Source organism: Rhinolophus sinicus, chromosome 17 (assembly GCF_057876585.1).
Source record: "Rhinolophus sinicus isolate RSI-liver-muscle chromosome 17, RSI-T2T, whole genome shotgun sequence".
NCBI lineage: Eukaryota > Metazoa > Chordata > Mammalia > Chiroptera > Rhinolophidae > Rhinolophus > Rhinolophus sinicus.
Genome location: NC_142517.1, coordinates 64,721,974 through 64,737,645, shown reverse-complemented (window position 1 = coordinate 64,737,645; position 15,672 = coordinate 64,721,974). Strand labels below are relative to the sequence as shown.

Sequence of the window (15,672 nt, the reverse complement as noted above, 5' to 3'; positions counted from 1 at the left end):
TTTAATGCAATTCCTATTAAAACATCAAGGTGTTGTTTAGGCATAGACCATCTCCTTCTAAAATTTATCTAGAAAGACACAGGAACTAGAATAGCTAAAACCATTTTGAAAGAGAAGAATGAAATGGGCGGAACCACTCTACCAGATGTTAAAGCTTGTCAAATCTCTACAGTGGTCAGCATAGTGTTGCTGGAGGGATACACAGAAAGATCAGTAGAACAGCAAGAGAACCCACACTAATTTACCTAAAAGATTTTTTTTCAAAGGCGTAAAAGCAATTCACTGGAGGAAGAACAGACTTTTCAGCTAATGGTGCTAGAGCAACTGTATTCTCAGGCATTTAGCACAGAGAAATGAAAACGTATGCTCACACAAAAACCTGTATAAAAATGTTCACAGCAGCTTTATTTGTAATAGCCCCAAAGTGGAAACTTCTCAAATACCCTTCAAATCTGTCAGTGGATAAATGGTTAAACAAACTGGGGCACATCCATACCATGGAATACTGCTCAGCCACAACAAGGAATGAACTATTGATACATCCAACAATTTGGATGGAGCTAAGGAAATTGTTCTGGGTGGAAAAAAAGCCAATCCTCAAAGCTTACATACTGCATGATTCCGTTTACATAGCATTTTTGAAATGACAAAATTATAGAGATGGAGATAGGTTAGGGATTAGGGACTTGGAGAAGAGGGAGGTGGCTGTGACTATAAAAGGAAAACACCAGGAATCCTGTATCTTGACTGTGGTGGTGGTCACAGGAACATACACAAGATAAAACTGCACATAACTAAATATGTATGCATGTACACACACACAGGAGTGCATGTGCAACTGCTGAAATATGAGTAAGGTGGATGGACTGTGACTTTGTGATACTCTGTAATAGTTCTGCAAGATGTTACCATCGAGAGAAATTAGGTGAAGGGGATATGAAAATATATTATTTCTTACAACTGCATGTAAATATATAATTATCACAAAATAAAAACATGAAAACAAAGGAATGATCGTGCGTGTGTGTGTGTGTGTGTGTGTGTGTGTGTGTGTGCATCAAGAGATAAAATCCTGGTCATAACTTTCTGAACTAAAACTTGGCAACTTTAGTTCAGAAACCATCAGTCATTTCCCTACTCAACATCCATGTTAGGCACTGTGCTAGGTGTTAAAGATTCAGGAGTAAAAAAAGCAGGAAATATGAAAATAGCTCAATGTATGAAAAAGATAATTATAGCTTCAGTCATACATGAAAATTGGACTCAACTTAAATTTCTAACAATTAGAAAAAAGTTAATTAATTTTTGGAGTATGTACTCAAAGTGATTATGAATACTACTTAACACAATGGAAAATGCTTATAACATTAAGGTGAATGTTAAATATATATTCGTTGGTATTATAATTAATGACAACTTGTTTTTATATGAATAAAGTTTTATTAAATTTTAGATAATTAGAAAGAATAAAGAAATGCAAGATAAATGCTTTCTAACAACATAGGAAAGTTGCATCTTCTCTGTGTCATGGTATTTTCACTTTTATTAAAAAGTATAGACATTCGTTTATTTAAATGTTTACAAAGCCAAGAACCATCAAATGGAAAAAAATAACTTATGCTAAAGTAAATTCAGCTTTTCATCAATATTGGAATGGTTAGGTTCTGAGCTTAGCCCTCTTGGAAAAATAGTTTATGCAGCAGCTGTTGGTTTCCATTTATTCAAATAAGTCTGAAAATCAGGAGGCTACTCCCTGTGATGACTATCCTTGCAGGAAAAAAGGGCAAAAAAGCATAGTGGGAAAAGGGAGCAAGAGACCACATCGGGAAAAGAAAAGATGCTCTCACTGAATCACGGGGTCAGTACCATAAACAATTTACAAAAAAGTCTGGAAGTAAATCATTTGTGTGCTGCTTAAAGTGTGATTAAGGCGAGATAGTCACCGATACAAGTGTGGCCAGATCTACACAGCACAAAAAAGAGTAGGGAGTTTGTAAATTATCTGGTGGACTGCAAGTCCTGCCACACCAGGTAACTAATCACACAAGGAGTTATCTTTACAGTGGTGTCAGATACATTTGGGCAAAATTGCAACCCTGAGCTCTGACAAATACAGGGCAGATCCTCCCAGGAGCATATCTGAAAACATCCTTTTAGTCTTAGTTTCAGCTCTTTCACAAAAATAATTATTTTGGAAAAAGAAAAGAACTCCTGCCCTCCCTGTAACGACCTACTAACCTCTACTTGTCAAACAAGGAGAAAGTTGTCTCACTTGGTACAAAGGGCATCAGGTGCTGCCCTCATTAAGAGTAACCCAGTGTGATAGCAAGAGAGACCTGGACAGCCCTGCGAAGAGGCTGCCAGGATGCTCGGCCCCACACCTGCCTCCCTGCTCCTGTGCTGCCCACACAACCTCTCTTTCCTACTGGACCTCCTGCCGGGCTCGATAAACACAATCACTGAATGTGGTGATGACAACACTTTTCCTTCCTAGACCAATGCCTCTCATGTATTTAAAAAAAAAAAAAAAAAGTAGTGTTCTTTTTAAAAAAATACTTTTCCAGGAAATAATCAACAGTAATTGTCATGGGCCTGTAGCAGACCCTGGAAAAACACTGCCGGGCGAGAATCCGTCGATATAGCAATATTCCAAGTAGGAAATTCATGGTTCAGGAAGAGATAAATAAATAAATATGAAGGGGCATTTCAAAGAATTTCTTTTGTTTTCCCCTCATTTCTTACTGAATTTTGTTTGTGTAAAATGTTTTGATTCTATGATACAAGAGCCAGCCCTGTGGGGACCAGTGTTTACCATTCATGCCATTAGCCCTGTACAGAAAGAAGGAATGCTTGGGAGAGGCAGAAGATATCCCAGGGTTGTTCATTACATTTCTAAAGACACCTATCTTTTAAAATAATTGCATTATTTAAATTCCATCTGGCACTTTAGTCTCCTGAAAAACTATTAAGTTAGGCATGAATTAAAGAATAAACCCATCTGGACTGTAGTTTCAGTTTTAAGTGCTATTCTGCGTGTACATCTTTTTCCTTGGCTTGGCACATCTTTGAGATCCAGCTTATTGGATAGAATCCCGGGACATGTGTGGTGAGGAAACAAGTCTTCATGACAGACCATTCCAGTTCTTTTCACAAATCTTAGTGGCCAGGTAATACCATTTGCCTTCTTTGTGCTTTTTACTAGTATCATTATAAGGAAAGTGTTTCTTTCCCAGCACTTGCCCACCACACCCTCCCCCTTATATGGGGCATTCCACTAATCTTTTCTGAATACTCTATCCACTCACGTCCTATACAAGGGACCCGGCCCGGCTCTGGGCGGGCACCATGACAGGGATGGCGCCAATTCGCTCCAGGGTGGCTTGGCTGATGGTGTAGGAGTGTGTGTGCTGAGGCCTAGGCTTCCTGCTGACAGAGCCATTGCTCCTGGACATGACCGGCGGTGATGACCCTCTGTTGGCTGTCACGACCAGAGTCTTATGCGGAGCTGGGACCAGATGGCTCCCGTTAGTGTAGATGGATGGTATAGTGGCATTGCCTGAGTGCAGGGAGAAAGACTGGCGCAAGTCACCGAAGTGGTTGAATGACTCTGTGTTTCTATGCACTTTTGGATTGTTGCTCCAGTATCGACTGTTGTAGGTGTTGGAAGAGGTCAATGTGTTGTTCTCTGAGGAGGATATCTCGGTGTGAAATGCTTTGGCAGAAGAGGAACATTTAGGTGGAAGATCGTCCTCTCTGAAAAGGAACAAAATAAAGTTGTCGTTAGGTTTTACGTGAGGTTCACACCTACCCTCCTGCCCAGGACTGTTTCTTCTATGTTAAGGCTAGTATGTCTGTGAAATACAAATCCTCAGGAAAGACCACACTAACATGACAGCAAACAACAGTCTGGTGGCCTTGGCTTTGACATTCATTCCCTTTGAGAAAATGCTCATGAAAACTTTCCACACTTCTCAGTCTCTAAGAGTAGAAAAGGTCATTTCAAATCTCTCAAAGACTGTGTCTTCCAATATAACATTTTGCTCTAAATAGGAAACTAATCCATGAAGAAATCCACTGAGATAATTGCTGTAAAATAGACAGGAAACCAAGCTATGGGTGTGGGGAACTTCAATAAATGGCTAGAGTTTGCTTCATTGCACTTTGGGGTTAGAGAAATCTTTGTGGTAGGCTGAAAGAGGTTTTCCGCAGTACTCTTATGCTGAGATGAAATCTGTTCCTGCATACAGTCCAAATCCTTAAGAATTATAAGAGGCTAAGAGAAGTCATTAATTTAAGATGTAATTAACATTTATTGAGAACCAAGCATTCTACTAAATGTTTTATGTAAAAAAGACATAGCTCCTATACCCAAGAAGCATATGGTCAAGTGGGGGGTGACAAATTTGCAAGTCTGAAAGGCTGGACAAGGAGCTAAAGTCAACTTATATGAGGAGGTGATGCCTGGACTAATCTTGAATCAGATCAAGCAATCTGCTGAGGAGAAGGAGCATTGTCCAGGAAGAGGGCAGAGACTTGAACAAAGGCCCTGAGGCATGAGAGAATAAAGAATAGGCTGAAACATGAAGTGATCAGGGAAGTGGTAAGACATAAGATCAGGGAAGCAGGTGAGGGGCAGAACCTGAAGGGCTGTGTATGTCAACGCTAAGTAGACTGGAGTCATTAAAGTATTTTCCATAAGGATAGGACATGATGCGATCTGAGACTGAGCCTGAACCCCCATATCTCCACAATACGCCAAGAGTCATTTTCTTTAACGATCGTTCTGACACTGTTTTCTTAGGCTGTTCCTATTCTCGACAGAACTGTCTTTCACACCAAGCCATAGTGCCTTGGCCGATCTGTGTACAGGTATTGGTATGCTCTTCTGGTACTCCTTCCTGCTTTACGTCCTCATCTATTATATGTGTTACTGTTAAACACATGTTTGAATCTAACCTTTCTACTGTGGCTGCCACCTCATCCCACTTACTCTAGGGAGATGGGAGGGAAAGAGAACATTTTTCACTTGTGTCCTCCTACTCCTCCTCTGCCGTAATCCAGTAAAGAAAGCTGACTAGTACCATGAAGGAAAGTGACATGACATATAAGAAAATATCATTTAGTTATTTTAACTAGCTTGGCCAAAAAATCTTAGTTGCCCAAATTAATTGAGAGACAAATATTGGCTAAGCAGACAAATTATCTGACATATGTGCTCGCTTTGGCAGCACATATACTAAAAAAAATTGTCTGACATACAAACCTTATTTCATTAGGAATTTCTTCTTCCTCCTCCTCTTTATTTTTGCTTCTCCAGTAAAAGAATGCCCCTAAAATTAGTGCAACGCAAAAAATGACAATAACTGCACCAGTGCCAATGGCTCCAGCTATTAGTCCAATGCTCCTGGGCTGGGCTGCAAAATATATTTAAGGTATATTTAAAGAACAAAAAAAGTAAAAAGAGAGAAGCAATATATACCCTTGTAACTTTATAAACATAAATTTACTACAGAATCTTAAAATGCACAAAAATTGCCTAAAGTATGGCACCCATATAAAATTAAATTTCCCTTAACTTTCTGTATCCCCAGTGACTAAGACTAACACAGAGTTGACTCACATTTATTTAGTGAATGAACAGTTACCCGATTCACAGCTTCAGGAGAACCACACCCAGCACAGAGCAGGAAAAAGATGGTACCTGTCTAACTTACCTGATCTCCCCCTAATGAACCCAGCAACCAGCAGGCTAACTTATCACCTCATCCCAGCCAGATCACTCCTTTTGCAACTAGAATTCAGATAACTCGGAATTCTCAAATAAATAGAAAATTTCTACACTGCTTATTTATGATCAGGGCACCCAACAATTAAGCAGATACTCGTATAAGGGATTTGGAGAAAATACAAGAAGGTCTTGCCCTGGCCATGGCCATAGGTCATTGCAAATTTTATAATGTCTATAGCACTATACAATCATAATTGATTTGATTCTAATGACCCTAAGGAGAAAGATACTTTGTCATAAAGAAGATGCCATATTGCTGAGGCTGAAAAGTATACATAACGCACTTACAAAATATCTTCAATAATGATTAAAACCAAAAGAAATTCTATTTAATCTTCAAGCAATCTAAAAGAAAAAGTAAGCAGAACTCTTCATTCTCCAGTTTAGCAAAGATCTTGGTGTTTCAAACTCAGAGTGGACATCAGAATTTTATATACTTACGTGAAATAACCTGGAGATCCAAAAGACAGGTGCTGGTACCAATGGCATTAGAAGCCACGCACTGGTACAAACCGGAAGACAGAGCGCTGATATTCCGGATGGTGACTGTTCCTTGGACCTGGTCTGTCAGAAAAAGAATAATCAAGTTAGGATTTAGAGAAAGAAAAAAAAATAAGAAAACCAAAGAAATCAGCAGAAGGCCATAAAAAATAGATAAACAATAAAGAGGTATTAATAGCTTTCTTTGCAGAGATATTTTTGTTTGTTTGTTTTTGTTGTTGTTTTTGTTCATGAATTTTAAAGACTCGAATCACAATATCATATTAAAGTCCTGGAGCTATAGAGGACTGTCCTGAAAATAAAGACAACCTTACAACTTAATCTGCAAATCACCGTAAGGATGCACACGTGAGTAGCCTTCCCTGAGGAAACAGTGGCTAATGCCTATCTTAGAGAATTTACAATCAGTAACACCAAATTTTAATTTGGAAGAAATGCAATAATTTAAAAAAATGAAGTTAAACTCATTACAGTAATGATCACTTCATACTTGGTGGAAAAAATATCCACTCTCTCAACAATGATTAAAAAAAAAAAAAAAAAAAAACCATCCAGCTAAGATGTTCCTGAATTCCTGACCCACAGAAACTATGAGATAATAAGTGGTCAGTGTTTTAAGCTAAGTTTGGGCATAATTAGTTATGTAGAAGAAGATAACTAACACAGGGGGCCAGTCTTCAAACACAGGTACCAAATAATGAGGATTGTCCATCAGTCTGTCACTAGGGCACAGCATTACACTTAAGATGTGGCAGACATTCAAGAAATATTTATGGAATAAAAAAATCTATTCTGTACTCAAAGGTGTAGATTGTTACTCCTTTCAACAACTGTTGTAACTGTTTAAGTCCAGATCCTCCAAGAAGCAGATGCCAAGACAAGAGAGACATTTATCAGAGGGTCTGCCAGAAAAGGAAATGGAGAGGGAGCTGGAGAAGAACTGAAATGCAGTCTGTGCAGGAGAGAGGGAAGAAAGAAGGGGTGTGGGGGAGGGAGTGTCTCAGACTGCAGCACAGTGTTACGGAAGTTTCCACTAGGTTGATGGGGAGTCCTAGAGCCAAAGTCACCTGTCAAGGGAGTCCCACCCCTTGGAGGAACAGGCCTGCATGAGTAGCCCCACTGTGCCGTCGCTGGCCGGGAGCTGTCCAGGAGAAGCCTGGCCTGGACGTGAAACACAAGTGTATCCTGGAGGAAGCAGTCCTGGGTCAGTCAGTTAGTTCCCCGCAGCAGGAGATCTGAGCAGTGCAGTTTCAAGGCCACCACGTGATATTACCAAGAAATGTTTCAGGAGTTCACATTTTAGAAATGTATCAACATTAGCATAGCTTTACTCCTTATAAATAAAATGTAAATGACTTTCAGTAATAAAAATTAAAGTTAACAGATATTCCTATGTGCCAAACATGGGCTAAGCTTTTATATGTATTATCTCAGTCTTTACAATGCCTCCATGAGGCATTATTATTATTAATCCCATTGAACACATAAGGAGACTGAGGCTTTAGATGACTAAGAAGATTACACAGCTAGTCACTAGGAATTGGAATTGGATGGAGGGCTGTCTGACATCTAAGCTCTAGGCTTCTCTGCCTCCCTTAGGCACAATGTAATGCATTTAGTCATCTCAGCCCACTCAAAACAACAGCTGGAAGTCTGGGAGGAAGTGGAAGTGGCTGCTAAGGGCACATTTCTGGCATAAAATCCACGTATTCCCTACAGCAGCACGTGGAGCCACTGTCACCCTGGGCTGGCTCATTTTTACAGGGAACTAAGAGTTAATTATCTTGTTTTTGCTGGTAACCTCCATGTCTATCTAGGTCAAAGGCAGAGCAGAGAAGCGGAGCAGGCAGCAAAAGCAGACCTGACCATAGCACGCATGCATTTGTTCATTCACACACCTAACAAATCAGTATTTATTGAGCACCTTTCTGTGTGCTGGGTGATTTCTGAGGACGGCGATACACCATGAACAAGACAAACCGAATCCCTTATGCTAATGAGAAATCTAGGCAAGCAATCACAATAAATGAGCTAAACGCCCGCACTAGAGAATACAGGGTGTGGGGAGCACACAGGAGGGGCGTCTCATGAGGAGCAAACTCTGAAAGCGCTCCGCTCCAGACTCAGGGCTCGCTCTCTGCCTTTCTAACACAATGCAGTGGGTACTGTTAACGACTCTGAATCGTCACACACTGGAATTCACTTCAATACCGAGTATATAGGCCAGGAAAAGGAGATTTGTTATTTGCTTTTCATTTATTTTTGGTTTTCAATGGGAGCATTTAAAGGGTCAAACCCATATTATATGGATAACTTACTTATCCAGAACATGATGCTTGATGAATTTGGACATTTGGACTGTACTGCACACACCCAGGTCTATATACGTGCTTGGCACTTGTGTGCATTTCCTTTTCCTTAAAGACAAACAAACCAGTGGGCACCACACTTACTGAGGTTATGAACTTGCAAGTTATATAAATGTCTAATCATTATGTTGTACACCTGAAATTAATATAATATTGTATATCAACTGTAATTGGAAAATTAAAAAAAAACATAAACATAGGAAGAAAAAGGGAAACAAACTCTGAGGGCTGCCAATATGTAGGAGCTTTCAGTGAATTCACTCAGATACTTGGGACAGCATAGAGGGAAACTGTTTTCTCCTCCTCTGTGTTCTATCTCATTTCCCAGACCCTCACCAAATGCCCCTCCTCTGTGCTCCCCAACTATATTCTCTAGTGCTGGCACTTAGCCCATTTATTGTGACTACTTGCCTACTTGTCTCATTTAGGGGCTGACTTTGTCTTGCTCATTGCATCACCATCCTCAGAAATTACGTAGCACACAGAAAGGTGCTCAATAGATAAAGGGGTTACCTTCTCTTTAGTGTCAATTGTGTACCACAGGCACTGTACTAAGAGCTTTACATGTCTCATTTAATCTTCAGAATCTTAGGTTTTATCTTCTCAGAGAAGCTATGCAATTTGTCCAAGATCACATAGTACACAAGTAGCAGCAATCTATACAATCATGTCTGTCCATGTCAAAAGCTACTAATCACCACACATTTAAAAGCATGATATTCTATAGAGTGCATCTATAGGATATTTCCTAACCATCCAGTGTTCCAATGCTGTTAGTATTAAACTAAGCCGTCTGCCTAACTCCATCTTAAATACAGGACCATGTCATCAGGCAAGAAAACCATACTCTGGGCAACTAACCCCGCAATCCCCCCACACTGTGTTGTTTTCCTAAGCCCTGAAATTGTAGAAATATGATCAGCTCACACCAAACCAGTAGTTCTATTAACATTTCCAGAGATAATTTGGGAAATTTTAAATGGCTGATATAAGCAGCATTCTGGCACATAGAAAAAGGCAAACTTTATAATTCTTGCTTTAAGAAGTTATTTTTAAAAGATGAAGTCACTGTTCTTCCCTTTGTCTCTACAGACACAAACACCACCAGCCGACTGATGTTAGAAAGTATGAGACACACCATGCCTAAGCTAACTCAGAACGTCATCAGGGAATGAGACGGACACATAGGTAAGAGGATTCGCCAGAAGCAGCACAGGGCTGCTTGTGTAGTCGAGGCAGAACGGAGCCACAAGAGCACCTCTTCAGCAAGCACCAGACTGTTTCTAGACACAAGCACGAGATGGGCTATTTTCTCAATCTGTTGCTTCACTTGGCCTGCTCTGGCACAGAAGTAATTTGCTGAAATGAAGTTAGAAAATAAATGTTCTTCTGATCGTCCTTCTTTTAGAGAATAGGGAAAGTCCGACCGTGTGGAACTATATTTGAAAGCATAAATGGCATCACACTCCACTCTGTTTTCACCTGCAGCAACACCATGGCCCACACAAGCTATGCACGTGGACTAAGATGCCCGTTAGAACTAGCAAGAAGTAAGTATGGGCACATTTCTACCTCCAGCCTCCCTCTTAGGTTCCCGAACCACTTGTAGATTTTTTCTAGACTTAGACAGGCTGGGCTGCAATCTGCCCTACCACTTACCTACTATGTACTCTTGAATGTGTTACCTCTCCTTCACTTATGTTTTTAGTTTCCTCGTGTGTGACATGGAGCTATCAACGTACCTCCACATCATGGGTCATTATGAGAACTAAATTAGACAATGCATGTAACAAGCTGCCTGGTAATGCTTCCCTGCGGACATTTTTTCCTGGCATTGCTTGGGAAATGTATATATATTTAATGATAAGAACATCAGTCAAGAAATTGGGAAAATATTGAATGTGTCCCAAAATCCCTATAGATATTAATACTCAAGATTTGAAGCTGAGAGACAGGAATTCCTATATCATACATTATTCTACATTTTATATGATTTATGTATTTTTAAATAATGAGTGACCATAATAATAAATAATTTCTTATATAAATGTTTCAGAAGTATTCTGTAACAAAAATAATGAATGCATGAATTATTGTTATTTGAACCAATATGTCAAAATTGTGTATTTCCATATGTAAAAACTAATCTCAATCTAATATAAACATTTGATACTAAAAACAGTAAAAAAAAAGGGAATAAAAACCAAAAAATGCCAAATTAAAATCTATTTAAAAATTCAAAGACAGTATCACAAATGTTTAATATTTAAACTGTCATTCTAAAAGAAATTTTTTAAACAGTATACTGCATTAAGTACGCTATCTAACAGTACTGATCTTTGTTTCATGCCAAATTTTCCAGATGTAGAAAATTTTATTTTTGTGTTGGTTTTGACTGAATGAAGACATAGATGGAGAAGACAGGGAGAGAACCTGTACCCATTGAGGGAATGTCCAAAGCACCTTCAAGGCAGATGTTAGGATACATGCTGCTTAATAAAAGCTCATTTCCTTTATTTAATGAAAATATTTTGTCTATTTGCCCTGATTCTGGTTTTGCAGAAATACATACTGCTTTTGCCAATTCAGATTTCACATCCATTCCTGACTTATGTCAGTATATTCCACGGCAACATTCCCATCTTCTTCTCTTTGCATTTCTGCTTTTAAAAGAACTGACGTCTATAGCAAATGTTTAAACACTGGAAAACACCCATTAATATTACTGGGTAATATCTGAATAATGTAATATTTGGATCCCCTGGTATTAACAACATTACACAGAATCACACATCAAAATTGCCAAGCTAAGAACTTATTTTGCTTCCACAACTTGTTATTTCCTGGAATACCACTCATGGCATTTGTATAAAATATACTATGTATGCTATGTATGTAAACATAGTATATAAGCATAGTATAAACCACTGCACATGGTAACAGCTACAAGCAAGACTAACTGATTAGATCAGATCATGACTGCTTGTTTCTTACATACTTCTGTCCGGATTCCCAGAAATGTCGACTGTGAGTGCTCTTGTTTTTCACTTGACATGAATGGATTCTTTCGAATCATATGTCTCTATGTTGATTGTTAAGCTTTAATTCTCAAAGGAGAATGGCACTTAATACTCAAGAGATGTTACCTGTTCCAATTATTTCAGTCCCCATCTAGACGTCCCAAAGGACCACTAACTCACTATCTTCCTTAAGCAAACCTCTAAGATATCTTCTCTGAGTTAATAGTTATTGTTCAGTCAATGGCCTAAGACAGAAATCGAAGTTAACTTTGATGTTTCTCTGAGTCCCAACATCTAACCAAGCCCCATGTCTTGTTGATTTTCGTTTTCAATCTCTCTTGAATTCCACCCTGTCCCCTGTCCTTTCTCCATCCCCATCAGTAGGGCCTTACTTCAGGCCCTCTTCCTTCTTCAATGGAGCTATTATCAAAGCCCACCATTGGTGACCTGACTGCCAATTTCTCACCCTGATTGCTAAGGCTGTTTCCAAAATGCACATCTGGATATCTTCTCTTGCTTTATAAAGGCCAGTGAATATCCATAGTCTCAAAGTTAACATCCAAACTCCTTTCTTGTTATATAATGTTTTTTACAATGTGGACCTGAACCTGCCAACCTCCTTTCTGGCCAAACCTCCACGAATCTCAATGTCATCTTTACAGATTTTTTCACTTTGGAATGTTAAACTTTTACACTTGCAAGATTTTGCATGCATGGTTCCCTCGATTGATAATACTCCCTTTAAATTTCTGCTCATTTATTAAGATACTTTTCTGCTCAGGAATCTCTTTCCATATAAACTTCTTCCTAGACTCTTCAGGGAAAATTAAAATTTCTATATTTTTAATTTTATAGCATTATACACATTTTTATAGCATGAAGCATGTAGTACTATAATTATCTTGTTATATCTGTCTCCTCCATTAGACAGTGAGCTCTAGAACGGAGATATGTCTCTGCACATTTATGTTTCTCTACACTCTTCAACACTCTATCCTGAGTGTTGTACAGAATAAGTTGTGTATATACACACACATATATTTAAAGAATGGATAAATATATAAGCTAATGAGTATAGTTGTGATCATCGCTGGTAGTAATTTTTTAAATAAGAGGACGTACATTGCATGGGTCTTGCTTCTTTCCGTTAGAGGGCAAAAAGAAAGGGGAAAAACTTGTCTTCAGTCAGAATAACATCTTGATTAAGAGAAAATAAGCGCCTGTTTATTCAGCAACTTAAGTGGGGGACAACTTTTTTACTCCCTGAGAGAAACACTCTTACTGGGAAGGGAAAAGGCAGAGAAAGTTCCAGAAGGACAATCGAGACCCCTGAGGCTGTCAGGCACTGCAGAGGAATGAGAGTGCTTTCCATTAGCAGACTTTGGGCAAACCTGGTACCTGTCCTCTCTAGGCATCAGTCTTCCCCTTTGTAATATGAGCGTGCTGGGCTACAGCAATATTTAAGACACTCTCCTGCTCCATTTATGACCTCCATACAAAGTTCTGCACAGAGTTCTCAAGCAAGCAGGAGAGTTAACCATCTCACTCCACTATATTATTAAATTATGAAAGGATGAGGACAACAAAAGATTTCTTAAGAACCATGAAGGAAAAAATGCGTAATTTATAAAGAAGTACTGAAATAATCAGAAGGTATCAGGGAGGGTAAATAGAAAACATAAAAAATTAGAAATTCATCTAAATATATCCATAATCACCATTAATATAAATGGATTTAATCATCAAAGGACAAAGGCTCTCAGGTTGCAGACTGAACACCAAACTAAATCCCGACATACGATGTTTATAGGAGATATATCTCAAGCATAAAGCATGGAAACTGAAAGTATATGAACCATAAACTAGACACATACCAGAAAGAATTAACCAAAGAAAGCCATAATAGGGATTTTAATAACAGTTAAAATAAGGCAAAAATGCATATTAAACATAGAGAATCAGTGAGATATAACACCCTGTAAGCAACTAATGACATGGGCTCAAGACAGTATATATAGTATTGGTATAAATGCAAGAACAAATCAACAAATCCACAATATTACTGTCTGATTTTTAAACACTTTTCTCATAAAATAATAGCTGAAACAGATAAAATATTGGTAAAGACATAGACTATTTGAATAATACAATTCAATTATCTATCATCTATCCATCCATCCATCCATCTATATCTATCCTAGTACATATCACTGACATAATGGCTCTTACTATTCTCTGCCTTGCTAACTCATCTACCTATCTACCTATCCATCTATCTATCTATCTATCTATCTATCTATCTATCTATCTATCTATCTATCTATCATCCATCCACCCATCCATCCATCCGTACATATCCACCCCAGTACCTATCACTGACATAATGGCTCTTACTATTCCCTGCCTTGCTCACTCCACTCCAAACACCCTGGCATCTTTGTTGCTCATCACAAACACCAGGCACACTCGTGCCTCGGGGCCTTCATATGGCTGTTCCCGCTGCCTAGAATGCTCTCCAGCTCCATATTCACATGGCTCACTCCTTCATTATCTTTAAATCATTTCTAGAATATCATTCTCTCAGTGGGGCTTACCCTCAGCAACTTTCTCAAAACTGCATCTCTTCATGCCCCAACGAATCCATTTTACCCTGATCTATCTTTTCCCCATAGAACTCATCACTTTGTGACAACCTCTACAATTTGCTGATTATGTTCAATCTCCATCCACTAGCACATAAGCTCTACACAGGGAAGGATTTCTGTTCTGCTCACTGATGTATCTCCAGCACCTAGAACACTGTCTGGAACATAGTAGGGCCCAACACATATTTGATGAACGAATAAATGAAGAATAAAAATTAATACAAGTATACAAGAAGATAAAATCAAAACCTTCATTCAGCCAGATAAAATGAATAAATGAATGAATAAATAAATAATAAATAAATAAATAAATAAGAAAGCACAAACAGAAGTAGGAATGAAAAGGGGGAACATAAATACAGTGTTTTAAAATTCACAAGAGAATAATACTAATGATAGTATAAATGCTAATATTTATTAAGTGCTTATACATGCCAGATGTTCTAAATATTTTCCATGTGTTTTCATTTAATATTTATTCCACACTGTGAGGCAGCTACTATTATTGTCTTCATTTTACATATAAGAAAACTAAGGCACAGAGTCACACAGTCAGTGATTCCTGGAGCCAGGATTCCAACCACAGCCTCTAACTCCAGAACCTGCACTCTGAAATACACTCCTCTGTTTTCATATAAAGAATAGTTCGAAGAACTTGATGCCAATATGTATAAACTTAGACAAAAACAGACACTTTCCAGAAAAACAGATACAGGAAATCTAAATAAACTTACACCGGTAGAGAAACTGAATCAGTAGTCAAAAATCTACCAACAAAATATTAACAGCAAAGCAAATTCTACAAAATAATCAGATAATCTCTCTTACACTATTTCAGAAAATAGAAAAAGAGGAAAATCTGCCTGACTCATTTTGAGGCCACTGTATAATGTGATACTAAAAATGAACCAAGAACAATAGAAGACAGAAAAATTATAGGCCATTCCCACTTATGATCACAGATGCAAAAATTCCATTAAAATATTACCATACTGAATGGAGCGATTTATTTAAAAATAATCACAATCAGACTTTATTGCAGAAATGCAAGGATGTTTTAATGTTTGAAAAATCTACTAATGTAATTCACTTACTGACATTTTGGTCTGGATAATTCTTCATTATGGATGCTGTCCTGTGCATTAAAGAATGTTTAGCGGCATTCCTCAGCACCACCCACTAGCTGCTAGTAGCACCCTCCTCCCCGCTATGACAATGAAAAATGTCTCCAGACATTGCCAAATGAAACTGTCCCCTGTTGAGAATCCCTGATGTAGAGGCTGATGAACTATTTCATGCATTATGCTTCCACTTAGTGGAACCTGGGTCAGTTATACAGGCCTTAAAAG

The 15,672-nt window shown here is 38.4% G+C and overlaps 1 protein-coding gene across 5 annotated transcripts in view; it reads right to left on the bottom strand.

Moving 5' to 3' along the window:
• Positions 1–378: 378 nt before the first annotated feature.
• Positions 379–15,672, bottom strand: part of IGSF11 (immunoglobulin superfamily member 11) — a 121,285-nt gene continuing 105,991 nt past the window's right edge. For 4 of the 5 annotated variants that reach the window (XM_019716775.3, XM_074331564.2, XM_074331562.2 and 1 more), the window contains 3 exons: positions 6,230–6,352; positions 5,264–5,414; positions 379–3,753 (listed from right to left, as the gene is read on the bottom strand). In XM_019716775.3, the coding sequence (XP_019572334.3) occupies positions 3,309–3,753; positions 5,264–5,414; positions 6,230–6,352 (719 nt within the window). In that variant the 3' untranslated portion in view covers positions 379–3,308. The remainder of the gene's footprint in view (positions 3,754–5,263; positions 5,415–6,229; positions 6,353–15,672) is intronic. The other variant, XM_074331563.2, reaches the window with a different exon arrangement.